Source organism: Podarcis liolepis, assembly GCF_965112155.1.
Source record: "Podarcis liolepis genome assembly, chromosome: 15".
NCBI lineage: Eukaryota > Metazoa > Chordata > Lepidosauria > Squamata > Lacertidae > Podarcis > Podarcis liolepis.
In genome coordinates this window covers 18,307,220-18,334,302 of record NC_139566.1, presented here as the reverse complement: position 1 = coordinate 18,334,302, position 27,083 = coordinate 18,307,220, and the positions used below count along the sequence as shown (strand labels likewise).

General features: G+C 51.3%; 2 protein-coding genes across 17 annotated transcripts in view; one reads left to right on the top strand and one right to left on the bottom strand.

The window, feature by feature from the left end:
• PC (pyruvate carboxylase) overlaps positions 1 to 27,083 on the top strand; it is a 259,664-nt gene that overhangs the window by 206,283 nt on the left and 26,298 nt on the right. The gene's annotated exons all lie outside the window — the stretch shown is intronic.
• On the bottom strand, positions 7,070 to 25,751 carry LRFN4 (leucine rich repeat and fibronectin type III domain containing 4). The gene is made up of 3 exons (XM_083478287.1): positions 23,886 to 25,751; positions 13,945 to 15,349; positions 7,070 to 8,546 (listed from the first exon to the last, which is right to left on the bottom strand). Exons 2-3 carry the CDS (start codon positions 15,327 to 15,329, stop codon positions 7,856 to 7,858), a joined length of 2,076 nt encoding a protein of 691 aa, XP_083334413.1. The 5' UTR covers positions 15,330 to 15,349; positions 23,886 to 25,751; the 3' UTR covers positions 7,070 to 7,855.

The window sequence follows — 27,083 nt, the reverse complement described above, 5'->3', positions numbered from 1 at the left end:
CAGTGGCCAAATACCCCTAAGAACCTAGGAATCTGCATAGGTTTTGCCTCTGGACTTGAAGTTTCCATAGGAACATAGGAAGAACCTGCTGGATCAAGCCAAAGGCCCATCTAGCAACCTTCTCTCACAGGGTCCAACTAGATGCCTGTGGGAAATCTGCAAGCAGGATCTGAGCACAAGAGCATCTCTCCTCCTTTGGCTTCCAGCAACCGGCATTCAGAAGCATTGCTGCCTCTGGCCATGGAAGCAGAGCAGAGCCACCCAGGGCTAGTAGCCATCATTAGGATTACAGTTAATTTATTAATTGCCTTCCAAACCACTGCCTCAGTAGCACCTAGCAGCCAACAGATCGCATAGTCATCAGGTATGTTTCCCGTCGTGTCGGGATATGCTTCTTCCCCCACCGACAATCCGCCACTTTCCACATTTGTACCGGGGTGAGCCGGGAGAGGTGACTACATGTCAAAGTCTGGCCAAGCACATCTGCCTCCCCTCCGGTTCCTCTCCGCCAGCCGGGCTGCCTCCCCGCAGCCTGTTGAGGCAAAGCGGATACGACAGCGATCGGTAACCATTGGGTCGGCGTAGCTGACGGCATCCGTGGTAGCAGTTGACTGTCGGGAAGAGTTAGGGTCAAAGCGGGGGGGTGGGATGGGGGGAAGGGAAAGAGGAAAGGGCTTGTTCAACTCCAGATGCATCAGAGCATTGCATCAAATTGCAGAGGAGGAGGGAGGAGAGGCCTGTCTCCTCCCCCCCAACCCCAGCTTTCCTCCTCCTCCCCACTTCATGGTGGTGGGGCTGCAGTGGAAGCAAAGGTCCTGCGGTCAGCATGGGGCAGAACTGAAAGGACGCCACCACCTCCCAGACCACATGTCTGAGAGCTGTCAGGACACATCTCCATCAGAGAGTGCACAGCTGGGAGGGCGGCGAGAGATACCTTCCCCTTAAAGTTAGCGGGAGGGCTGCATGTTTTCATTGGGAAGCATCTGCTTCAAGCACTTGGTCCAATTTTAGGCAGCTGCATCCAGGGGGTGGGAGAAGGAAGCTGGGTGGGGCGCTGAGAAGAACTGTGTGGTCAGTGTTCGTCTGTAGGGGCAGCAGAAGCCCTTGGGAACAAGCTTCTGCTCAGCAGTCGAGCATCTGCTTTGCGTACAGAAGGTCACGGAGTTCAACCCCATGTATGTTTCCTGCCTGAAACCCTAGAGCAGGGGTCTGCAACCTTTAAGACTTGGACCCGTTTCCGAAGGAAAAAAACCCTGGGAGCCGCAAAACCATTGCGACATTTAAAACAAATATATCTCCGGAGCCGCGATCTGACAGCGGGCGGGAAGGTGACGTCGGGATGGTGCGTGACTAACGCACGCACCGCCCCATGCGCCGTCACAGCCAGTACAGCGCCCGCCACAGTGGGGAGTGTCGGGGCGCACAATGCGCCTCCTCCCCTCGCTAGTATCCGCCCCAGAGCCACGGCAAAGGTGTAAAAGAGCCACATGCGGCTCCGGAGCCGCAGGTTGCAGACCCCTGCTAGAGATCTGCTGCCAGTCTGTGCAGACAACACTGGGCTAGAGGGAAGGCAGCTTTCTCTAACTGGGGATATGGAACTTAATTCTTCCCACCTCTGTAAGACAGGGGTTGCCAACATGGTGACGTCCAGGAGCTGTTTATTATTATTTATTGCATTTATACCCCACCTTCCTCTGCCCCAAGGAATTCAAGGTGGCATACAAGGTTCTCCCCAGCTCCCCATTTAAGCCCCACAACAACCATGTAGGTTAGGCTGAGAGGCCGTGAGTGGCCTGAAGCACCAAGTGAGCTTTGTGGCTGAGTGAAAACTTGGTCAGGTCTCCCAGATCTTCATCTGACATGCTAACCACCATGTCACTATTGGGCTCTCAGCTCCCACTAGCCCTAGCCAAGAATGGTGATGATCATGATGAATGGGAGTCCAGCAATATCTAAAGGGTGCCGTGTTTGCTACCCCGGTCTAGGCTGGATGATGAGGAGTGGTGGGAGGCTCCGGCCGGAGAACTCCCTAGGGAAGCCTCAGAAGAGGAAGGCTCAGAGCCAGGGGAGTGGTGGTAGGACACAGAATATAGGTCAGAGGATGGAGGGGAGGCAGAAGGGTTCCAGCAACAGGCTTGAGTGAGAGAGAAGAAGAAGAGGCAGAAAGCGCTGCAGTAGGACAGGCAGCTGAGGATGGGGGGGGGGGCTGAGACTGCAACAGATTCACAGGAGCCTGCCGGTCCTGCTGTATTCAGCTCCCCTCCCTCCTTGTCTCCAAGGGCTCAGAGAGTTTTGCATGTAGCAGAGCAACAAGCTCAGAGAGCACAGGGGACCCTTCCCCAATGGAATTTAGGACTGCAGGGAAAACAGCCGGATGAGGAAGAGATGTAGGGGGAGTTGAGAGGCCCAGATCGTCAATTCTGGCAACTGCTTTACTGGGGCCAGTCTTGCCATTGGCTTCTCTGTGTGTATTCTTCTTCCTTGGATAAAGAATGAACTTCACTGCTCATCTCTGAGTCTCGGTGCTGACCTGCAGCTGAACCAGCCCTGACAACCTGCCTGGTTGGGGCTACTTTTCACACCCATGTGGTGCCAAACCTCACTCAACAGTGGAGTTGTTGAATGTGCTGGAGAGGGGTTGAACCCCTGGTCTGTTGCAATGGGAGCCACATAACCCTGCCCTGATTTATATGCATATAAATTTGCATGTGCAAATGGGACCTCGGCCCTCAGACTGACAGCCTTGGTCAACAGAAAGCTGCAGTCGACCCCAGGCTCCCTGACAAACGTCACTGTGGTAGACCCCAAAGTTTTGCAATGCTGTCTTTGTACCATTCGCTCTCTTCCTTCCTTCTTGGCTCTAGCACCTTTGCCTGACCTTAATAGCCTTGCCAACCATCTCCACAGCTGGAGGGAGAAATGCTTCAGAATGCCAGTTGCTAAAAATTGCAGAAGGAGAGAGAGCTCTGGTGCTTGTGTCCTGCTTTCAGGTTTCCCACAAGCCCATGGTTGGCGAGGTGGTGTAGTGGTTTGAGAGTTGGACTAGGACCTGGGAGACCAGGGTTCGAATCTCCACTCAGCCATGAAGCTCACTGGGTGACCTCAGGCCAGTCACTGTTTCTCAGCCTAACCTGCCTCACAGGGGTGTTGTGAGGATAAAATGGGGAGAACGGTGTCACCTTGAGTGGAATATAAATGTGATGACATGCTTCTGTGCTTCTGTGTATTTTACAAATTAGGGCTGGGCCTTTCTGCCCATCCCTTGCTCCTCAGGGCGAAGGGAGCAGGAGGGAAACTGGTCCTAATCACCTCCCATTATGATTGTATCGCCTGCCTGCCTGCCTGCCTGCCTGCCTGCCTGGTAGGCCGAGAGCTCGTTGCATTTTAGAGGCGGGGTGAGGCTAATTGGGATTTTATTGGGCACGAGGACAAGATCTATTGCTTGTATTAATTATTCAAGGGCAGCCTTGCCTTTTACCCGCACATGATGCTTAAAATAGATTGCCAAGCTGTGGAGGAGCAAGCCAGAGGGATGCAAGTGCGGGGGAGGGGGGTGGATCCTGGGAATTGCAGGCCGGCCAATAGGATCCAGCCTTTTGCTATTGCACACCCCACGCCCCTCTTCCCAGCCAAGACAGCAGCCTAAATGGGGGGGTGCTGTTTGTACATGTACGAGAATTTACAGTTCAGAGCACCATGTGGCAGAAGGATCCTGACAGCGAGGGCTGAGGTGGGACACATTTGCCCAGTTTGTGCCACTTCCGCGCGTAGGTCTGCCCAACATTAATCTATCATCATCATCATCCCACCTTTTTCCTTCCAAGCTGCTGGTTCTGTGGAGGTGTACAGGGCTCTCCATCTCATTTACACAACATCTCCACAACAACCCTGTGGGGTAGGTTAGGCTGAGAGAGGTGAGCTTCATAGCCGAGTGGAGGGATTTGAACCCTGGTCACCCCGGTCCTCTTCCAACACTCTTAACCACTACACCACAATCTGGTTGGTTCTATTTTAAAAGCTTTGGCATTTTCATACCTAAGAGACATGGCATTCCCCAGATACGCTCATGCACTCCATTTGGGCCAATGGCTGTGGGAGAGATGCACGATCCTGCCTTTGGGCCCGGGAGTAGGGTATCCACACACACACACACACACACACCCAGCTCTGTTTTCCTTGGTGCTCAGCACCTCTCTGAATTTGCATGTTCAGCTCTGTGAGAGAGCCTGGAAGGCTAGTAACTAGCTGAACGGAGAAAGGAGGGTTGTGCCTTGTCATGTGGGATCAGAATCAATCTTCTGCCACACACATTAAGGACTTCTTAGGCTGCCTGCAGCAGCCTTCTGGGGCAGCCCCGCTCTCTCTTTCCCCAGGCGCCTGCGGGGATCCCCAGACCGTGCATTTGATGGAGAGCTGGGGGAAGCCAGCTTTGTGCAGCCGGGAGCTGGTGCTTTGCATTGGGAATAGGCAGGCCAGGAACGCTTGCGCTGGACTCTTGGCCAACAGCAGTCAAAAAGACTTTCTCCTGTGTCTTTAGCATCCATACCTTCAGGCAGAAATTCCAAAGGTGCAGCCTGCTCCGACTCTGCATCTCCAGCTGAGGTGGGCAGGGGCAGTTGTACCTGTAGGGAAGCAAGAAGGACTTAGAAATAACCTCTTCCCCTCCCTCCCCCTTACATTGTTGAGGCCTAGCCCCTTCACCCTTTGCCTCCCGCTCTAATGAAGCTTAACTAGCCTTTGACCAACCAGATGTTCTAGACTACAACATCCATCAGCACCTGCCAGCACAGCCATACTTGTTGGAGCTGCACTCCAAAACCACTGCACTGCCTGGGCCTGATGGGAGTTGTAGTCCAGAACATCTAGAGGGCGTTAGGTTGATGGAGACTAGTGTAAAGCAAAAGCGTTCATGACCCTTCCTTGCCATCCTTCAGGTTGCCCTTCAAATGGGAGCAAAGACCAGCCCCGTCCTCCTTTCTTCCTTTTTCTTTTGAAACATTTCAGCACAATATACCCTGGTGGCACAGTATGAATACTACATCATGACAACATTAAAGAATAGAATTCACATTGCATTGTGACAAAGTAAATTCTGTGGATCATTGAACAGTAAGCTTGAAGTGTTTCCATATAAATGGGACCAGTTGCTGCCTTTTCTCCTGCCTTGTCTTTAGCCAGGGTTGTCAGCGGTGGGATACGCCTTCAGATTCATGGAGGAGAGGGCTATTGATGGCTACTAGCCATCTGTTCTTCCTCCACAGATGCAGGCAGCAATGCTTCTGGTTACCAGTGGCTGCAAACCACAGGAGGGGAGAGTGCTCTTGTGCTCCAGTCCTGCTTGCCCGTTTCCCATCAGCATCTGGTTGGCAACTGATGCTGGACTGGATGGGTCATTGCCCTTACCCAACAGGCTCATCATATGTACTTACGTATTAACATATCAATAGGGCTGGTTCCTACCTTTTCTGCAGCCCATCTCCACCTGTGCTGTCAGAGGTGGGATTGGCCTTCCCTCCAGTGAACTAGCTTGCAGCCACGGGGTGCAGCCTGTTGACACATTTCACACACACCCTCCTCACCACCACTTTCCCCAGTCCAGTGATTACTGAACCTAAAAAGCTATCTCAAAACCAATCTCCTTTCTGGCTGTTTTTCCAGATGATGCTATCGGGAAATTACTTCTTTCCTCCCCTTCCTCTTCCCACCACCCCAAATGAGAAACCAGCAGTGCCAGCCCTGTGTGCCTAAGCCAGTTTTGCTCTGAAACCCCCTTGCAGGGCCATATCACAGCCACACTGAGCGCAACCACCCCCAGCTCTTGAGTTTTCCCTCCTCGTTCAAAGACTGAACTGGCCCTGCAGGGAAACAGAGCCAGTGAGTCGGCATGTCAAGGGAGCCAGAAGCTGCTGCCGCTGCTGCTGCGGTCTTTCAGCAGTGCTAGGAAACCGCTGGAGCAGGGAAAAGGGTAGCCGAGGTCTCAGCCGCCAGGAGTCATGCGGCTGCTGCAGAATTCCGGTCTCTCTTTCAGAGTTGTTGTTGGGGTTGTCTTTTGGCAACCTGACATGGTCAAACAAACAAGCAAGTACAGGCGTGGACAGCAAAGCTCCCAGGGGTGGGAATTTGGGCTTTTGCCTAAGTTACTCTATACAGCACCTTGTGCATCAGAGCCACAAAATGGCCTGGGCCAGGCTGCCTGCTCAGGATTCCCACCCCATCCACACAGACTCAGGGTGTCACCCCTCCACCACCCGAATTTTGGCAGGTGGGTCTGTGTGACACCTATTCTGTGGGATGCTGGGGTCCATGTGGGGGAGGAGTATTTTTGTCCGAACCAATTTTTATGAGGATCCCCTCCCCCCCAAAAAAGATTGCTGGTTGTTGAGAATCCTGCATTGCAGGGGTTGGACTAGATGACCCTCAGGGTCCCCTCCAACTCTACGATGCTATGTTAGGCTGGGCCTCCTTACAAAGCTTAGGTTGTCCATCTGCCAGGGTGGGTAGGGCCCTTGCAGCAGGCAGTTCTTGCAGCTGGCTTTCTCCCACATTCTGCAACCATCTGAGCATCTCTAGGTAGGGCTGAGAATGCCCACCCTCCTCCTGCCTCACACCCTGGAGAGCTGCTGCCAGATAGTGTCGACAGCACTATGCTAGACGGACCCAGTGGTTTGGCCCTCCATTGCTTCAGGAGCAGTGTGAAGGATATGGGGTACAAGGAGAAGCCCAAGGGCCCCATTCCTTTCCTCATTGCCTGAAATGTTAGAACTCCCTAACACTCCATAAACAGGTGCACTTAAATCAATAACTCTGCATCTTAAGGAAAATGTGAATTGTGTAGGGTTATGTAACTTTTAGGACTCTCCCGTCAGTACTTTACAGAGCTCGCCATTTCAAACATTGATTCTAATTCAATACTTTTTTTGCACACAAATTATTGTTTGCCACACTTGCTTTCTTTTTTGAAGTGTGTTTCAAAGCCCCTTGAGGAAATCTGGAACCATCCTTCCCCCACAAAATCATGCAACCATCAGAAACTGGGCAAAATAGCAGTAATAATAATAATAAGCAGATCTATGCAAATGTTTCCCATTTATACACATTTCAGAATTCCAGCTTTCCTTGGTACAGAGTTTTGGTTTAACTTGGTGTGGCATTTTGATTTCCCCTTCTTAACCTGCACCCACCCTGGGGTGTTTTTTAGAACAGATTGTACACAAACCTGTCCATAATATTCACTTTCCTATTTAATCTCCTGCCTTCCACACACTGACTAATTTGGGGGTTGTTTTAACAGAATTCTTTCCTCTTTCCGCCTTCCTTTTTCTTCTCGCTTCTTCTTCTTCTTTCTTTTGGCAACTTATTACTTTTAAAAAAGGACACCACCCCCATCCAATTGATTTACGTGCCCCCGACCTCACGAAATGGACACACCACCATTTTCAGCTCCGATTAATCAATCTCCTGCGAATCTGGACAAAAACGACATTCCCTCCCTTTGAGGTTGGATCCCTCCATTCGGAGCAGCAGCTCTCCTTCAATCAACCTCGCCCTCCCCCACCCCACTGCCCAGGAGAAAGTCCAGCAGGGAGTCAGGCTGTTGTTGTTGCTGGAACTCCTGAGCCGGGCTCAAGCCTTTAGCCTCTATTGTTTTGGTCCCCAAGCCAGGCCAGGGCCCGTTACACAGCCAGAAACACCCCCACCTTAGTCGCGGCATGAGGGGCTCTCCTTTAAGCACACCCCCCCACCATCAGCAGCTGTGATCCAGGTGTCGACTGCCGCCCGATACCCACTGCCAGACGCACAAGGGTGGGGTTGTGGCACACGCAGGATCTCTCCTCCAGCCCAGGGGGCGTGCGCGCTATACCACGCTTTCCTCTAGCTCGTCCGCATTGAGGAAGGGCCCAAGGCGCTTGGCGTCGCCCTCGGAGGCCGCGCACTGAGCCAGCATCCCGTGCACCGACTGGCTGCGCTTGGTCCACATGAAGCTGAGGCGCTTGGCGTAGCTGTAGCAGGAGCTGGAGGAGACGTCTCCCATGTCCAGGGAGTTACTGCGCTTGGTCTTGGCGGGGGTGCTGGGGGGCCCCCACGCTGCTCCCCCCACCCTGTCTCCCGTCCTGCGCTCAGGCTGAGCAGCCTTGGCCCGCACCCGCCGGTGCTTGGGGCCCCGCTCCTTGGGGGGTGTTCGCAGGGGGAGCAGGCCGTTGGGGTGTCCACCGTTGGTCTGCGAGTAGACGTTGGTGACCTTGGGCAGGCTGCCATGGGCACTGCCACACACCTTGTACTTCACCATCATGACCACAGTGAAGACCAGCAAGGTGACCACGATGATGCCCCCTACGATCACCGTCAGGGTCCCGCCCAGGAAGTGAGCGTGCAGCGAGTGGCAGTCCGGGTAGGCCTCCCGCGTGGCAAACTGGGCACATCCCAAAAGGTGTGTGGCTGCCAGGGAGGTGGCCGCATCATCAAAGATGGCCAAGACGCACAGGTCGTAATCCACGCTGGGCACCAAATGCTTGAGGTGGAAATGCCGGCTGGTGGCAGGGATGATCCTGCGGAGAGGGGGAGAGAAGGCGTCAGTAGGCATCTCAGAAGGGCATGAGAAGTACCTTTGCTGGATCAGAAAGGTACAGCATCCTGTTCTCCCATTGGCCAACCAGATGCCCCAATGAGAAGCCCGCAAGCAGAACCTGAGCACAGAAGCAGATCACCCATCCTGTGGTTTCCAGCAGCTGGTATTCAGAAGCATTGCTGGCTCCAATCGTGGAGGCAGAGCATAGCCATTGTCTTCTCCATGAATTAGCCCAACACTCTGTTAAAGCTACCCAATCTCTTGAGCTACCAGGCCATTATTGCCACCTCGTCATTCCCTTCTGCAGCTTTTTTGCAAGTGAAACTCAATATTCTTCCCTCCAGTCTGTATGGAATATGGCAAACTGCCTCACCAAAGCCACCTGGCTAAATTTAGCTCTTGCAGGTCTGCAACTAACTAAGGAACAGGAAAAAGAGATTGGGAATAAATGGACAGCTCGCACCCGAGGAATGTAGAAAAACAGGGTCCTCCCCCACCAAGGGTCTCAATATTGGGACTTCGGCTTTTTCACTTGTACCTGAAAGCATTAGCAGTAAGAAGTGAGCCAAGTTTGCTGATGACACCAAAGTGCTCAGAGGAGTTAAGACACGGAAGGATTGGGAGAGCTCCAAAGAACATCTCTCCACACTGGGAATATGGGCATTAAGACGATAGATGCAATTCATCGTAAGTACAAAAGCAAGGAAAACCTTAATGTTTGCATTCATCTGTCTGCAAGGGCACAGGAGCAGGTGGATTGGCAGGCTGTAGGAGGTTCCTAGGTCTTCCCAGACCTGGGAGGCAGCCTGGCTTTCAGTGGAACAGGAACTCCAGTCTGCTGTAGCCAGGGCCCCCTCTCACAAGACATTTTGTTGCCTGAGGCTGAGGGACAAGAAGGCTTCTCCTTTCCCCATTCCACTTGCAGGAGCCAGCAGGATGTAATTTCAACACTAGTGACCCGATAGCCTCCTACCCTGTCCTGGTGGCAACAGGCTAGCTAAGGGTGGCCAGTAGAGGGCGTGTCAGACGCACATCTCTCCTCCCACAAATGGAAATGGTTGGAACTTGGGGACAGCAAGAAGATGGCCCCACAGGAACTGCTGCCCAAAGCAACCACCTCACTGCCTGTCCTTAGAGCCAGATGAACGTAAGCAGCATTGAAGGCTCAGTTGATCCTCTGGCCTGGCCTCAACAGGCAAGTCAAAAGGCAGCCTTCCCAAACCGGCAACCTCCAGATCTTTTGCACAGCCATATCACACTGGCGCTGGTGTGAGTTGTTGTCCTAAACATCCAGAGGGCACCAGGTTGGGCAAAGTTGTCCTACTTCCCCAGGTTTGTCTGGCTTGAATTCCACCCTGAATGGAAAGTCTGGGTGCCCTTTCCACTTCAGAGGCAAGGCGAGTGACTGCAGGGCTATTGATGGCTACCAGCCATGATGGCTCTGCTCTACCTCCGCAATCAGAAGCATTAATGCTTCTGAGGACCAGTTGCTGGAAACTGCAGGGAGGGAGAGGGCTCTTGAGCTCATGTCCTTCCCACGGGCATCTGGCTGGCCACAGTGAGATGCTGGACTAGATGGGCCACTGGCATGATCCGGCAGCCACTCTCTTCTTCTTACGCTCTTATGTCATGTTCATTTTTAAGTTGAATGGAACCTGGGAGAAATGTCCTCGTCTGTCTCCTCCTTGCACACAAATGCACATCAGTGTGCTGTGGCAGATCTAGGCTTGAGCCCTGGGGGGGGGGATCCAGCTGTCAGGGCTCAGAGTGCCACAAGGGTGTACCCAGGCCCCAGCTGCTGCCAAAACCAGATCCAGGGGGGCAGTGGGGGGAGGACGTGCAGGAGAGGGTGCTCAGGGGACTTGGGGGGGGGAGCCAAGCTGTTGCTCCACAGGGAGCACAACCTGAGGAGAAAGCACTGAATGTTGGTGCCTGTTGCAAATCTGTGTGTGGTCATTTTGCTTCTCAGGAATGCATATTTGTGCATGTCGTAGAACCATAGAATTGTAGGCTAGGATAGGATCCCCAGGGTTCATCTAGTCCAACCCCCTATGGGTAAAAAACCTGTGGCAATTAAGGCTACCCTGCCTCAGACTTCAAAACCAGCATTTCTCAAAACCATTTTGCCCTCCACCTCTAAACTCAATTCACCCTCCCACTTCCCACCTCCAGCCCCCCAGATCCATCACCAACCTCCCCCACCCTACCCCACCCTGCTTACAAGCAGAGACCCTGGGATGCATCAGGAGGCAGTTATTTTCTCAAGGTGGCCTATGTGGTTTAATCCCCACAACAACCCTGTGAGGTAGGTTAGGCTGAGAGATGGCGATTGAGCTCAAGGACCTAACCTGGTACTCTAACCACTATGCCACACTGGCTCTTACATTGCAGCAGTGGCACTCTCTTACATCGTGAGGGCAGAGAGCATTCTGGGAGGTGATTCTTGGGGGTGCTGCGCCCCAGGAAGTCGCATAGACTGGCCACTGCCATCCATGCCTTAGCAACCTCAAGATCAGACTACTGTAATGCAGTCAATATGGGGCAGCCGTTGAAAACAGGGCAATGGGACTGCTGCTGTCTTTCCTTGCTTGTAGGATTCTTTTCCTAAGGCCTCTGGCTGACCTCTGTGGAAAGCGGAGTACAATACTGGGTTGTATTGAGCCACCTCTGTCTGATGCAGCAGCCAGGCTCTGTTCGCTTTCCCCATCTCTCAGTGTTTGCCTGCATACAGACTCCTAATCTTGTCAGTGTTGTAATTGATTTGTTTCAGTGACAAGAGCCTTGAGGCTGTGGCCTTTGTCACTGGTCATGCTTCACAGACAGACACACACTTGCTAAAGTACAAATTCAAATCCAGATTAGATCACCAAATCAACCATTGTGAGGAATCAGGGGGGATGCAAGCCCTGGAACAAACATCCCAATAAAATGCACATTCCAGGCTGCAGTTAGAGGGGATGTTGCAGGTTTCAATGGTCTTCTGAAGTTGTGGGGGTGACCTCCTTGCATGTAGAAAACAAACATGTCAGGAAGCACAGTTGCCATCCCTTGCCATCTTCTTGCAGAGCAAACTAGTTTCAATAATAACTTATGATTTCAGGTTACCTGGAAGACCCTTTAGGGTCTCTTAGAAATCTAGGGAAATTCTCCTTCTGACACTGCACCCTACAGAATATCATAGGGTGGTGACCCAAAAAGGGGCATTTGCCATCATTGCCCCTATACTATGAATGGCCTTCCCTCTGCCACATGTGAAGCAACAGCCACCAGCTGCTTCAGAGGTCTTGTAGACAACCCTTGTTGTCCAGGCTTTCCCTGACGCAGCAGATTAGACCCTGATTTATGTATTTGAATCCCCTGCATTCCTGTTCTATTTCTTGTTCTTTGCTTTCATGCTGCTGTTTTATTGGTTTTAGGTTGCATTTTTGTTTTAACGATGCTGTTTGTTCTTGTACACCACTTAGAGGTTTTTTTAAAAAAATAATTAAGTGGTTTATAAATGCTTTTAAATAAATAAAATAGCTAGCATTACCTAGAAAATTGCTGGTTTAAATCAGTTCATTTCAATCAAGTCTCCCAGTATGGAATTCATATATTTCCCGACAAGTGTGTGTACTAATTGGTTTCTGCAATAATTAAATGCATTGTTTTGCAACTAAATAAGACCTTGGAACACAATGCAGAACTTTTGTCCAAACAGCCTTCTGTGCTGCAGACTTAGGCCAGCTAAGCAGACAAGTTTGTGTTGGGCTGTATGTGTACCCAAGAAATGAACACCATTTATTTAAAAGTTAAGTGTGCAGCCCTGCTTGGAAGTAGCCCCTATGAATAAAGTGGGGCCTATTTCTGAGTAAACATGCATAAAAGTTGGACTGTGAGCTTCCAGGAACAAAAGACAGTGGACTTCAAATGGCCTCATGCTTTTGGATGAAAATGGGGTGCAGCCTCCAATCCGGGGGGGGGATCTCTGTTTCCCACCTCCTGTACAACTGAGCCAGGTGGCATAGGAAGCTGCCTTACATACAGAGTCAGGCCACTGGTCCACATATCTTCAGTATTCTATGCACTGACTGGCAGTGGCTGTCCAGGATTTCCAGACACGGGGTCTTTTCCAGCCCTGCCAGGAGATGCCCTTGAGGATTGAACCTGGAGCATGTACAGCAGATGCTCTTTGTCATGCGTCTTGGGCATTGAGCTGTTCACAACCCATGTATATTTCATGCTGCCTGTAACTGCCCAGGCTCACAACATCTCCCTAGGGTCCCGTTAGCATTGCTTCCTGCCCTAACACTCTCCTGACTTCCCTGACCACATGAAGTGACTTTAAAAAGAGGGATTGTCGGAGGAAGGCCAGAGGGAGGAGGTATGGTGGTGTTGCTGGAACTGGTTGAAAATGAAGATCGCGGAGCAGATAAGCAAACCTCTCTTTGCACAGTTTTGCTTCCCGTTTTTAAAGCAGGACTTAATTCCAGCAGGTTCACGCCCGAGAAACCTGTTATCAGCCTCTGGAAATGTGAAATGGCCTCTTGCAGCCTTCCGTGACCCTGGCCTGTTGAAATGTGTGTGCCAAGGTGTTGCTATTAGTAAATAAAACCCTTAAGAACTTGGGACCAATTTGCCTTACCTGGTATGCACCCACTCGACTACTTCAGTCAGCAGAACTGGCAGTGTTATAGGTGCCACATAATACTGTTCCAGATTTGTAAGAGCTCAATCTTTTAGTGTAGCAGAATCTACACTTCGGAACTCCCTGCCTACTGATTGTGTAGACAATCCTGAGCTCCATGGAGCAACAGTCTGGCTCTGTATGAGGCAGCTTCCTGTGCTGTGGGCAACAACCTTGGTTAGCTACTAATCTTAAAGAGGGCTAGGGATGTCGGCTCCGGCTATGGAAAATCACTCCAGAGTGGCTCAGGTGACAGGATGAGAGCTGCTCCCTGGAATGAGCAGCATCCAGAGGCTTGGGTGAAGTTCTGTCCCTGCTACTCTGAGCCAGTCTCTGCTGCTCTCCACCTGGGAAAGGAGCAAAAGAGGAAGGACCACAGAAGAGAGCCTGGCTGCTGGATCAGACCAGAGGCCAGCATCCTGTTCCCACAGTGACCATCCTGATGCCTCTCCTGGGAAGCTCACACAAGGAGGATCTGAGCCCAGCAGTGAGCAGCTGGAGTTCACAATAATCCAGGAGGCTGGCTTCATGAGGGTCTTGGGAGAACAAAATTATAATTTGAAGTGCCAGAAACCTCTTGCTCGCAGACGGAAACAGTAAAATCTTGGTCCCTGGGCCCACCTGGCAGCCAGTGAAGGAGAAAGCAGCTGAGAGGCATAACGAGAGTTCCTTGGGATCATGGTCCCAGGTGGCACGGTCGCAAACACCTTACCTGTAAATGAGAGTGTCATCCACGGTGCAGTTGTACTGGATCTGGTACATCCAGGCAGCGTAGGCCGACTTGTCAGCCACCCACCGCACCAGCGCTGAGCTGGACGTCACGTCAGACACCTCCACCCTTTTCTCGAAGCCCCCCTCGCTGGCGTTGGCTGATGTCTTGGCTGAAGTGGCAATGTCAGAGGAGCCCGGGTCCTGCTGTAGCACGGTGATGCTGCCGTTCCCCCGGTGAGGCAAGGGGATGATTTTGAGGTCCACGGTGGCCGTGGACTCCCCTGCAGCGTTGATGGCAATGCAGGTGTAGGCCCCGTCGTCCCGGATGGTGGTCACCAAGATGTCCAACGTGCCATTGCGGAAGGACATGGTCCGGGAGGAGTTGGACATGATTTTGTCATCAGGGGAGACCCAGTGGATGACTGGCTCGGGGTCCCCGATGGCCCGGCACCTCAGGGTGGCCCGTTGGCCCTCCAAGATCCAGAGCTTGTGGGTGTGGCGGGTGATGAGGGGCGGCTCGCAGGTGAACTCCTCCTCGGGGACCGACCAAAAGTAGCGGCCCGCCACCTGCGCAGGGGAGGCGCAGGTCTCCATGTCGTCCTCCCGCACCAGGCGGCGCAGCCACAGCAATTCGCAGTTGCAGTGCAAGGGGTTCCCGCCGAAGCTGAGCACAATGGTGGAGGTGTACGGGGTCGGGCTGATGACCCCGACCTGAGAGCGGGCAAAGAGTGGATCGGGGGGCAGCGTGTAAAGGCGGTTGGAGGTCATATCCAAGCGGGAGAGCTTGTAGAGCTCGGCAAAGGCCCCTTCCATGATGAAGTCGATCAGGTTGTGGTCCAAGTTGAGGGTGTGGAGGCAGAGCATCCCCTGGATCCCTTCCCAGGGGACCCGGTGCAGGTTGTTGTAGGACAAATCCAGGTCCTCCAGGGTCATCAGGAAGTCGTCGAAGGCGGCCACCGAGATGTCCACCAGTTGGTTGTTGTTCAGGATGAGGTGCTGGAGGTTGAGCATCCCACGCAGGGCCTCCTCCTGGATCTGGGTCAGCCGGTTGCCATCCAGGTGGAGCGAGCGGAGGCTCTCCAAGTCGCCAAAGGCAAAGGGGCGAATGGTGTCAATGGTGTTGCGCGACAGGGTCAGGTCCACCAGGCCTGTCATGTTCAGGAAGTCGGGCGGCTCCACCACCTGGATGAAGTTGTCGGCCAGCCGCAACTCCACCGTCCGGCGGTCAATGTTGGGCGGGATGAAGAGCAGGCCCTTGTTGGCGCAGAGGGTGCTGAGCGACTCGGAGAGATTCTGGCACACACAGTGGAAGGGACAGCCCTCGACCTGGGCCAACGCACGTCCCACCATCAGCAGCTGGACCAGCAGCAGCAGCAGGCTTTCCATGGTAGACGGCTTGGCAAGCCCTGGAGAAGGAGGGAATGAAATAAAAGCAGTTACCGGACCAAACATCTCGAAGGGCTCATCCACACTTCCACTCGTCCCATGCCTAGAAAGCCTGTATCCAAGCAGTTTTCCACTTGATCTTCACTTTCTGGGCATAGGTCTGGGTGGTTTCCCCCTTGCCGTGCTTTTTTCCCAGGGAAAACCCACTCTTTAGTGCTAAATTGGAGCAAACGTCAATCCGGAGAAATCCCGAATTGCCATTTGCTCCGATTGAGCGCTAAAGAGCGACTTTCCCAGAGAAAAACAGCAGGACAAGAGGAAGTGCGGATAAGCCCTATATATCCGAAGCTGGGTCTCCTCAGTCTTTTCACAGAAAGCAAGGTTAACTTGCAGTCTATACCTTTAATAAGTCCTTTCAAACTCATCAGAATGAGATACTGGAAGAACTTAGAAGGGGCTTCTCTGACAAACCGGTACAAAACAGCACTTGTGGAAGAATCCCAGGATAAAACAAGCGCAAGGCCTGAAGCACAAAGACTCATCGCTGTTGAATGGCACAGCTTTATTATGTACATGGCTAAAACTGAAAATAGAGGACTCGCCTCATAAACTCTTTTGGTTAACTTGAACTGTTTATCACCTGCCATACAAATAGTAGTTTGGGATCAGAACTTTATTTGGCTATTTCTCATGTATTGCCTAAACATTAGCTTCTGGGTTACTGCAGGATATTTCGTTATTCATCTTTATGTTATATGTTGGAAGGATTTAATAAAAAAATACACAAACATAAGAATAAAGAAAGAAGGTTGGCTTGATGATGGCATGAGGTGGGAATTTGGGGACTCACAGAGGACTTCATGTCAGGTGGCAAATTGCTCCCTTTCTTCATTCCTTCATTCTAGTCTATTAATCTAATTCTATCTCTTCTCTTTTTTATACATGTTTGTACATGATTGTTTACATTTGTTATTAATTGCAGAGCGTACTTGCCAGTGCATCAGATTAATTTGGGGCAGGGCCGTAGCTCATTTGCAGAGCAGGTTCAGTCCCCAGCATCTCAATTTCACTAGATGGACCAGCAGTCTGACTCGGTAGAAGACAACCTTCCATTTAAACCAGCCTTTATTTATAACCATGTGGGCCAGAAGCTTTTTAAGATGACAGAGATGATGTGGTGGGTAGAGCATCTGCTATCAACGCAGAATATCCTTGTTCAGTGCCTGGCATCTCCAGTTTGGGTTGGGATGGACCTGCGTCTGAAACCCTGGAGAGCCACTGCTAGCCAGTAGAGGCAGTACCATGCTAGCTGGTCCAGCAGGTGGAGGAGAAGAGGGCAGAGGGTGACAAAAGAGCTGAGAGTGCAGGGAGCCTTTTCCCCATCTTTTGGATCTGCTGGGAAATTCAACAAACCTGCTGTACAGTGGTACCTCAGGTTACATACGCTTCAGGTTACAGACTCTGCTAACCCAGAAATAGTGCTTCAGGTTAAGAACATTGCTTCAGGATGAGAACAGAAATCGTGCTCTGGTGGCGCGGCAGCAGCAGGAGGCCCCATTAGCTAAAGTGGTGCTTCAGGTTAAGAACAGTTTCAGGTTAAGTATGGACCTCCAGAACGAATTAAGTACTTAGCCCAAGGTACCACTGTACCTAGAACTGGGTGTGTGGAGAGTGCAGCTGAATGGGACACAGCTGAGGAAGTACCATCCACTTTTGGCCTGCCCATAAAAATCAAGTGCAGACTTAGAAATTAGGGTGATATCTCCTGTTTCCTGGAACTCTTCTCATTGTGTGACTTTCGTGGGTGAGCTGAGAGTTTGTTTGGATCCTGGGCGAGAACCCAGAGGCTGAGAGGAAGGGTATGTTAGAAGGAAAAGGAACTGATAATAGATTTTTATATATTAGTAACTTTGTTTTAATGTAGCATTTTTATATGTGCTTGTTTTTGCAACATTTTTTTTAAGTTGCTGTTGTTACTTTAGTTTTTTGTACACCAGTTAGATATATATTTTAATACAGGTGATACTGAACACAGGAAACTCCCCATTTGCATGTCTTTGGGTCACACATGACCACACACATGTGCACCATTTTTGGCAATGAAATGGGGCAACGGGGGGCAGAATGAAGTGAGGGCAGGGTGGGGGAATCCCCACTCTTGTACATCCCAGTGACATATGCTGCAGCCTGGAACATAACCCTTGAGTAAGCAGCAACTCCCCTGTATATTAAGCAATATAGAAATTAAATAATCAAAATAATCAGGGGTTATATCAGTATAAATCAGTATAAATCAGTATAACCAGTATAATCAGTATAAAGCAGCTTCCTGCAATTCAGTATATTCCTAATTTTAAACATTTAAAAAACATTATTTTCATTCCCATTTAATACCCCCAACATTCATTTGACACAGCCCTTGTTATTTCAAATCTTCCCAGTCATTAATATATATTTAGATATAGAGAGATGTGAATCTTTTGCACATCCAACCACCATCCATATTTCCATATGCCCAGTGAAGAGATAATCAAATAAGAAGGAAAACCTGAGTAAGAAGAAAAGGAGAGATAGATGGAAAGCAGGGTTGGGGGGGGAGCACTAGAGGATCTTCATCAAAGCACAAATTATATTGCACAAAAATGTCTGTCACAAATTGATGGATATGCAGCGGCCAGATTACTCACTTTAGCTCTCAAGTTTTATTACCCCTGTTTAAAAACAGTTTCAGGCCCAATTCAAGCTGCTCACATTAGTGTTGAAAGCCCTGAACAACTCAAGTCCCAAATTCCCAAAAGATGGCCTCCTTCCCTATAGACACCCTCGGTGCTGAGATTAGCAGAGGGGGCCAGTCCTGGTTGTTCCACCGCTCTCAGGGATTTGGGGTGCTGGCATTCCAGGAAATGGCCTTCTCTGTGGCAGCCCCTAAGTAGTAGAACTGCCTCTCCACAGAGATGCTCCTGGGCCCCTTCACTACGCAGCTGTTGACTTTTGCCAATTCCTGTGAGTGTAGTACATTTTAACTCTTCGCACATCTGGATTTTAAATTATTATAACCTGCTCTGGGATCTGCTGAGAAAAGGCATTTCATAAATTTAATAATAATAAAGAGCCACCTCATTTGCACAGCTGCATCCTACGCCCTGTTTCTTGGTCGTACTAGGGAAAGGATGGATATGGGAACAGCAGACAGAATGTGGGATGCCGTCAGGGCAGGATCCAGGGTCACTGTTGCAGAGCCCCACTCAACAGAAGGGGCACAAGCGGTCAGCAAACACAGGCCTGGTGGAAAGGGGAGGCTTGACACATTTTGAAGTTAATAGTGAATGCATCTGGCAGTTAACCAGAAGGTTGGTGGTTTGAACCCACCCAAGTATGGCTGTGGGCAGGATTCCTGCATTGCAGGGGGTTGAGCTAGATGACCCATGGTGTCCCTTCCAACTCGTATGATTCTATAAAGTAATATATTTTACGATCTAAAGCAGGGGTAGCCTGTGTGGTTTCATAGAGGAGAAGGCTATCTATCAATGGCTGCTAGCCATGATGGCTCTGCTTCCATGGTCAGAGGCAGCAGTGCTTCTCGATACCAGTTGCTGGAGTCGACAGAAGGGGATAGTTCTCTTACGCTCAGATCCCACTTGCACTGTCAGAACAAGATGCTGGCCAAGATGGGCCATTGGCCTGATCCCAGCAAGGCTGGATTTTATGCTTTAATGTTCTTAGGCCAAACATCTGGAAACCCCCCAGGTTAGGGAAAGCTGTTCTATATGTTAAATCTTAAAAGCTGGGGGAGTTACTTTCTCTGTTACATGTCAATACATGCACATCATTTTAGTTTTATCCTATTGATTGATTGATTGATTGATTGATTGCAGTTAAACCCCACCTTTTACTCCAGGGAGCTGGAGGTGGTGGCTCCTCATTTTGTCCTCACAACGACCCTGTGAGGTAGGTTAGCCTGAGAGGCAGGCACTGGCCCAAGGTCTCCCAGTGAGCTTTGTGGCCGAGAAGGGGATTTGAACCCTGGTATAAATAATAATTTATTTATACCCCCCCCAATCTGGTTCGGTTTCCCCAGCCACTCTGGGCTGCTTCCAAAGGAGTATTAAAATACTGTGATACATCAAACATTAAAAGCTTCCCTAAACAGGGCTGCCTTCAGATGTCTTCTAAAAGTCTGGTAGTTGTTGTTCTCTTTGACATCTGGTGGGAGGGCGTTCCACAGGGAGGGCGCCACTACCGAGAAGGCCCTCTGCCTGGTTCCCTGTAACTTGGCTTCTTGCAGTGAGGGAACCACCAGAAGGCCCTCGGTGCTGGACCTCAGTGTCCAGGTAGAACGATGGAGGTGGAGACGCTCCTTCAGGTATACTGGACTGAGGCCGTTTAGGGCTTTAAAGGTCAGCACCAACACTTTGAATTGTGCTCGGAAACGTACTGGGAAAGCTTGAAAGCCGGCTGCACTAGCTGCTTTCCCAGAATGCAGGTGGCCGATGGGTCAGGCACGCCAGAGGTGACAGCTCCAGGGACCTTTTGCAAATTGCCGGCCAGGTGGAGGGATTAAAGATTCTGTATTGTCTCAGCGCTCAAAAGATGGCAGGGCAGATCAAGCTAAAAGAGACTGAGCAAAAGTGTGCGCTCTCTCAGACTTGAACCCTCAACCCTGGTGGGACTCTTTCCCTCCCCCATCTCTTTGCTAACATCTGCATGGTGGGCAGAAGAGGGAAAGCCAGAGTGTTCATCAGCGTCAAGGCTCAGCCCTGAAACATATTGCAGAGCAATAGAGGGAACCTCTGAGCATAGACAGAGTGATGCTCTGTTCTCTGCTTCAGGTCATCACCCTCCTTGGGAAGCAAGATGGCAGCCGAGTGTGATCAGGTGTGGAGAAACAGGACTAGGTGCCAGGTCATTCATGAGCCAGGCCTCGTAGGTCCTGTACTGCGCTTGCGGTTTCCCCACACACATCTATCTGGCTGGCCACTGTGAGAAGAGAAGGCTGGACTAGATGGGCCATTGGCCTGATTCAACAGGTTCTTATGAGGAACACCAGTCTGGGCAGGTCATCTCTGTTCCCAAACCCATCTTGGCCAGTGTAGGACACTTGTGCCAGTGTGGCACACACCTCCCAGGCGACACAGAGCTCTTCTTCACATCGCTGGAAGACAGCCCTTCATCATTCAAAAGTTTTCGCACTTCCTACGCTTCGAGAAGCCAGACTTATAAGAGATGCTGCGCCTATTTTTATTCCTGCCTGCTAGGCGCCCCACGCAGCAACAGCCTCTCGTCTCTGCCTGCTGCGATGCTCAAGAGTCCGTATCTGGCCCTGCAGCAATGCTCTGTGAGATGCCCAGCAGATGTGCAGATTTGGCATCTCCTCCCACCCCTTTTGTGGTTTTCCTCAGTCCTAAGGATAGTTGGAGCCAAAGAGATGCCAGAGGGGTTTGCTGTGGACCTATAAATGTCTATACTTGTGTGCATTTTTGCATAAGAGAAGGGCAGCTTAGATGACGAAGTGTCTCATGCATGCAGCAGCTCATTGATATGTTCCATCTAGCGGTATGCGTGCCTCAACCATCCCAACAAATTACTACCTGTGGAACTCACTGCTCCAAGATGCAGTGTCTTTTAAAGGGGAAGAGATTAAATCCCACGGAGCTGAAGAGGGCTATCAACAGCTATTTTGTTGCAGAAGTTAGATAGAACCTCCATGTCCAGAGACTGTCTACCTCAGAGGAAGAGTTGCCTTGGGAAAGAGCGAACAGCAGAGGAGGGGCTGTTGACTTCATACCTAGCATATGTGTGCTTGTTTCCTAAACCATATGATGGGCTGTTTGTGGTCAGGATGCTATACTAGAACAGGGGTCAGCAAACTTTTCCAGCAGGGGGCCAGTCCACTGTCCCTCAGACCTGTGGGGGGCCGGACTATATATTTTTTTTGGGGGGTGAACAAATTCCTATGCCCCATAAAGAACCCAGAGATGCATTTTAAATAAAAGGATGCATTCTACTCATGTAAAAACATGCTGATTCCTGGACCATCTGCAGGCCAGATTGAGAAGGTGATTGGGCCGGGTCAGAGGTAGAGCATCTGCCTTATATCAAGAAAACCTCCTGTGGTTCAGTCCCCAGGTGGGGCTGGCAGAGATCCCTGCCTAAAACCCCAAAGAGCTGCTGCCAGTCAGTGCAGACAGTACTGAGCTAGATGAATCAATGGCCTGATTCAGTATAAAGCATCTTCCTCTGTTCCTATTTAAATTGGTCCTTTATTCAGAACCATGAGGACTAGAATTTTTCTTTTGGGAAAGGGCTGTAGCTCAGTGGTAGAGCATCCGCCTTGATGCAGCAGGTCCCAAGTTCAATCCCCAGTGGCATCTCCAGGTAGAGCTGGCAGAGACTCCCTGGAGAGCCCCTGCTGCCAGTCATTGCAGGCAATACTAGTTTGGATGGACCAGTGGTATGATTCAGTATAAGGCAGCTTCCTATGTTCCCCTTGCTCTCATGCAGAGATGGGAGGGGGGACTTTTATTCAGCTAACCTATGATGGGAAGGAGTCCTGTCCCTGCCTGAAGCCTGGGAACCAAACCAGAGCAGACAGTTCAACACCAGGCTCAGCAAGAGCCCCCCTCCCAATGCCCCTGTGTTCTGCCTCCAGTTCTGTAAGGGAACAGGGACGGACTTGGGTAATATGGTGCCCTGAGCGAAGACAAAATTTGGCACCCCTCACCAATATTTCTTAGTTTCATAATAACTCATTTTGGTACAGATGCCTTTTTAATGGATCTTCTTAGTAGGAACCCATATAAACATAGGCATTGTTGTTGTTGTTGTTGTTGTTGTTGTTGTTGTTGTTATTGTTGTTATTATGTGCCCCCTTGGCTTGGCGCCCTGTTCAGGGAGCTGCTCAAGCTGCCCTAAATCCTGCGCTGCTGGGAAAGGAGGGAAGGGCAGGGTCAAGGTGAAAAAGGAAGACTGGAGTGCCACCTAATTTATAACTCCCTTAGAAGAAGAAAATCCCTCTGATTTCCCCAGGCTAGTGAGAATTAAAGGGCATTGTGGAAATGGAGACTGCTGGAAGGTGTTCATGTCTCTGGGCAGGGAGGGGTGGTTGGTTGGGGGGAGAAGTCAGCCCCCAAGGACTTTCTAGCCTCTAGCTCAGAGCAAGGAGCTGGTGTGGTCGCTGTCACTGGCTCCCAGGACTCCTGGGTTCTGCTCCTAGCTCCGGGTTAAGAAACGAAAGCAAAAGGTTAGAGAGAGCCAGGATGGTTGCCTCTGGGGACTGGGCTGTTTGGCAAGAGACTTTTAGGAGATGGTCAGCTGAAGCAATGGAGGCTGAGCAACCTGCACCCCTGCTTCCTCAGCTCAGGGAAGGCAACGAGGTCTAGTGGTTGGATGGAGTCAGGATGGTGGGGGTGGTGTTTGGGGATCATTGGCAGCTGACAAGTTTAGGGAAAGGACCATATCTGGGTTCAATACCTGCTGGTGTCTCCAGGGAGAGAAACTCCCTCTCTGAAACCTTAAGAGCTGCTGCCAGCCAGTGTAGACAATGCTGACCTGACCCTCAGCAGAAGCTCCCTATGTTCCCATGCTCAGTTTGGCAACCAGAACACCTGCGCTCTTTGTTGCCAGCACTGGGGTGCCCCCACCCCACCTTGAAATCCAAATCCCAGACATAAATATAGACCTTAGTCTGCGTTTGGAGCTGCGCTTGGTTCTGCCTGTCTGTTGATGCAGCAGATGACAAATCTACCTCCATCTCTCCCTCTCCCGCCCCTTTCTCCCTCTCCTTCCCCCCCCTTCCCCCAGGGCACTCCCTTCTCTGCTCCAGGCTGGAGAGCCTGGCCCTGCCGGGCACAATGAGGCCTCCTAGTGGCAGAGTTGGGAGCAGCCGCTGCCTCTCCGCTGGTGCAGGTGAAAGGTTGCAGATGGCCAGAGAAGGGAGGGGGGTTGTTACTAGTGCCACAAGAAGAGGGGGGCAAGTGGCCAGGGCAGGATGCAATTGAGGTGGAATAATTTGAAGCTGGCTGATCCCTTTCACCACCTCCTTCCTGCCACTGAGCATCTGCTTTCCATCACTGGAAGGGCACCCCACTCCGATTTTAATCAAGATGGAAATACAAAGGTCAGAGAAGAATAAAAGAGGAGTGGGGAGAGGGACCCCCACCATTTCCATCACAATGCAACTTTATGGGTTAGGAAAAGGGTGAGGGGTGAAAGGAGATTCAGTGGGAGAAAAAGAGGTTTGGGAGATCAGATTCCTTTTTCTTTTCTGGAAACCTTTCCAGGGTTTGTAACAGGCAGAGACAGCTAAAAGGGGGCTCTCCTCACCACCCCCCGGAGACCAGCGCACCCCATTTGTGGTTTTCTCCCCCTCCCCAAAATTAAATAAACACTCTGCAGTCCCCCTCTGCAGGACATTAGTCACTCCACAACCCCCCCTCCAGGAGCCATCACTGCCTAACCCAACTTCCCACAAAGCTCAGCTAGACACACACACCCCAAGACACAGACACACATCACATTTCTGCCCCCCCCATCCATTCGCCCCAGATGCCTTTTTACCTTCTGCTCAGTGTCTCAGGGGCCCAGAGAGCAGCCGCGGCCATCCTGCTCCATCTCCCCGCCTCTCTGAGCCCCCTGCCTCTCGCTCAGGCTCTCCTGGCCGGATCGCGGCCCCCAGGTGCCCCCTGAACCCTCTGCTCCTCCGGGTGCCATGGAGGGGGGCCCAACCGCACCGGAGCCCCCTTGCCTGCACGGCGGCTGGTGCTGCTGCTGCTGCGTGGCAAGCAAAAGTTCAGCGTGGCTGGAGGTGGCATCGGAGACGCAGGCAGCAGAACATCCTTCCCCCCCACTGTCGGTTCCCCCCCCCCCAGCCAAAGGAATCAGACTCAGGAAATGCTGCAGCGCTCAGGCAGACATGGGAGAGGGCATCCGTGCCACCCTCCTCAAGATGCTGCTGTTAGTGGAGCTCTCTGTGACTCGGGGTGCTCTCTGCTCCCAGGGTCTCTGCTCTTTGACCCTTTTCGCTCACCAGGTCTCAGGCTGGGCCACCTTGCCTCTGACCCTTCCTGGGCTCGGAGGCTCCAGGTCCTCCCAAGGTGGCAGATGCCCAAATCAAATGCCTGGGCTCAGTCTGCTTTGCCCTCCAGCTCCTGTGTCCCAGTCACTGTTCCTGGACCCTGAATGCACCCCACTTTCCTTCCAGGCCCCCTTCACCCCTCAGGACTCCTGGGTTCCATGCCACTCAGCTCTCAGTTTCCAGATAAGTCTAGATCGCTTCGATTTCTTCATTCCAAGGTTCTAGATCTCCCAGGACAGGCCCATTCCAGGTTCTACATGGTCCATTTCTGATCTTGATATCTCTCTTGCTTTTCTGGATCTTAGTTCTAGATCCACAGTTCTTGAAGAATCCAGAGGGGGGTTGTTTGTTTGTTTTTTTAAAAAACACCTTACCCCGGAAATTCCAGAATTGAGCTCGTTGGTCCAGCCAAGAGGCTGGGATTCCACCACCCACCCTTTAGCTTCTTGCCCTTCTAGCTGTCCAGTCTTTGACAGTTCCAGATTATATCCCAGTTCTGTGCCCTTTGGAGTTCCGGGTTCTAATCCTCCACCCTACTGGATTCCTGGTGGGCAGACCATTCGGTGCTAGATCTTTTGACTTGGCTTTCAGACCCCAAGAACCTTTGGGGTTGGGACATCTCCAGGGCATTAGATGCTGGATTTCCGTTTATCCTTCCCTCCTTCTTGAAGCCCGCCGTTTTCTGCCTTTGCAGAACGTGGGATCTAATTCCTGGCGCCTTCAGAGACTCTCAGGGCCCTTCCAGGAACAACGACCTTTTGCACACCTCTTCAGGGCACCCCCAGATCCTGTTTCTTCTGCAGATCCACCGCCCTTCTTTTCCTCCGGTCCTCCTGGGTCCTCCTCCAAGAGGCTCTTTGTCTCTCTGCCTGCCTTCCTGGCGGTCCGGCAAGGGGCTGGGAGGGGACCAGCCAGCAGTTTGCAAGCAGGGTTCTTTCAGTTTGGCCTCTCCATCAAATCTCTTCCCCCAGACGCCACCCCACCCCTCCGGACTGAAGCAGGCTTAGCTCTCCGGAGCTGACGGCTCCGCTGGGCTTGGCCCCTCCCCTTCCAGCGCCTGAAGCTCCTCCTACCCAAGCTCTGGTTGGGGGGAGGGAGTTGCCTGTGCCTGGTCTTTGAAGCAGCTGGGATGGAGTCTCTCCGCTTCCTTTTCGGGATGCAGAGGCAGAAAGAGTGATGGAGCACCTTAACCCAAGAGCAAGATTTTGGGGAAACCTTTGCCTCTCAGTAACCAGGGCAGGGAGGCAGGCAGCCCCACTGTGTCAGGAAAGGAAATCCGTATTGTTTTCACATCCGATTCTACCCTTTGTGCTTTAAAAAGAGTGCTCACCCCCACACACACACACACATTTTTAAGTCTGGATTTCAGATTACCAGGCAACTTCCCCTCCCCCCCCCCAGGCTGCAACCTACCAGAAGCAGGAGAAGTGGGGGAGGGATCAAAGAGCAGCTGGTACCAAGTTGGTCCTCATCCCGGTTGTCCTGGGAGACCCGTTGCTAGGAAGCGGGATTGCGGGGGGGGGCACTGGTGGGGGATAGCGATGGGGTCCATGTGGAGCAGGGTGGAAAGGGGCCCTCATTTTTAGATCTAGGCCGAGGAAGGGGGCTTTTGACTGCGGAAAGGGGAGGCCCACACATTTTAATCTTTGCACCTATTGTTTTCTTTCTTCCTTTAAAGCACACACATAAACAGAGAGAGGCAAACATTACCTTGCTACTCCAAAACGTGGCTAAAAACAAAACAAAATTGCAATCTTGCAAAGTTTCTTTCTAAAGTAAGTCCCCCACCCCTTGAAAATTGACTCAGAAGTAAATCCTTCTGTGGAGGAGTTACTCTCAATAAAGAATGGACAGAACTTGGAGCTCATGCCCACTTGGATAGCCACTGAGGCTATCTCAGACACATTTTACTTGGAGTTATTTCCACTGAACTTAATGGAACTTACTTCCAAGCAAGCATGTGCAGGATTGTGCTCTTAGCCATACATGCCATTGTTGAGGTCCTTTTGAACCCCTCTGACAATACTGGTAACTCTTTTTTGTGTGTTTTCAGCCAGTAAGTAGAAATAACATTTTGGTGCTATTAAATCTGTGGGTGCCTCCAGATCATTCTCACCGACAATCCCTTTTGGATAACATAAGGCCATATTTGCACCCCAAGGAATTGTGCATCTGCTTTGTATCACTGCTGATATTAGGAAAGTCTTTCCAGCTCTTCTGTATACAACAGCTTTCCTGGTCGCCATAATGTGACTGGAAACTCCATGCAGATGAATAAGCTGGTTGGCAAGAGATTGTTCCATCCCTCCTGCCAGTCCCCCTGGCTGAAGGCCAGATGATGAGGTTGCCAGTGGCTACCAGCCACAATGGCTATTTTCTGCCTCCACTCAACACTTACTGGGATCCACAACTGAGGAGAGTGCTGTTGTGCTCAGGTCCTCCTTGAGGGCTTCCCAGAAGAGGCTAGTAACCATTGAGAGTCTTCAGCTCCTCTGTGGATTTGCCCAATCCTCTTTCAAAACCATCCAAGTTAGTGGCCATCGCTCCCTCCTGTGGGAGGGAGTTCCATAGTTTAACTATGTGCTGCATATAGTTAAGCTATTATAGAACTCACTCCTGCAGGCCACCAACTTGGATGGCTTTAAAAGGAATGGACAAATTCCTGGAGGAGAAGACTATCA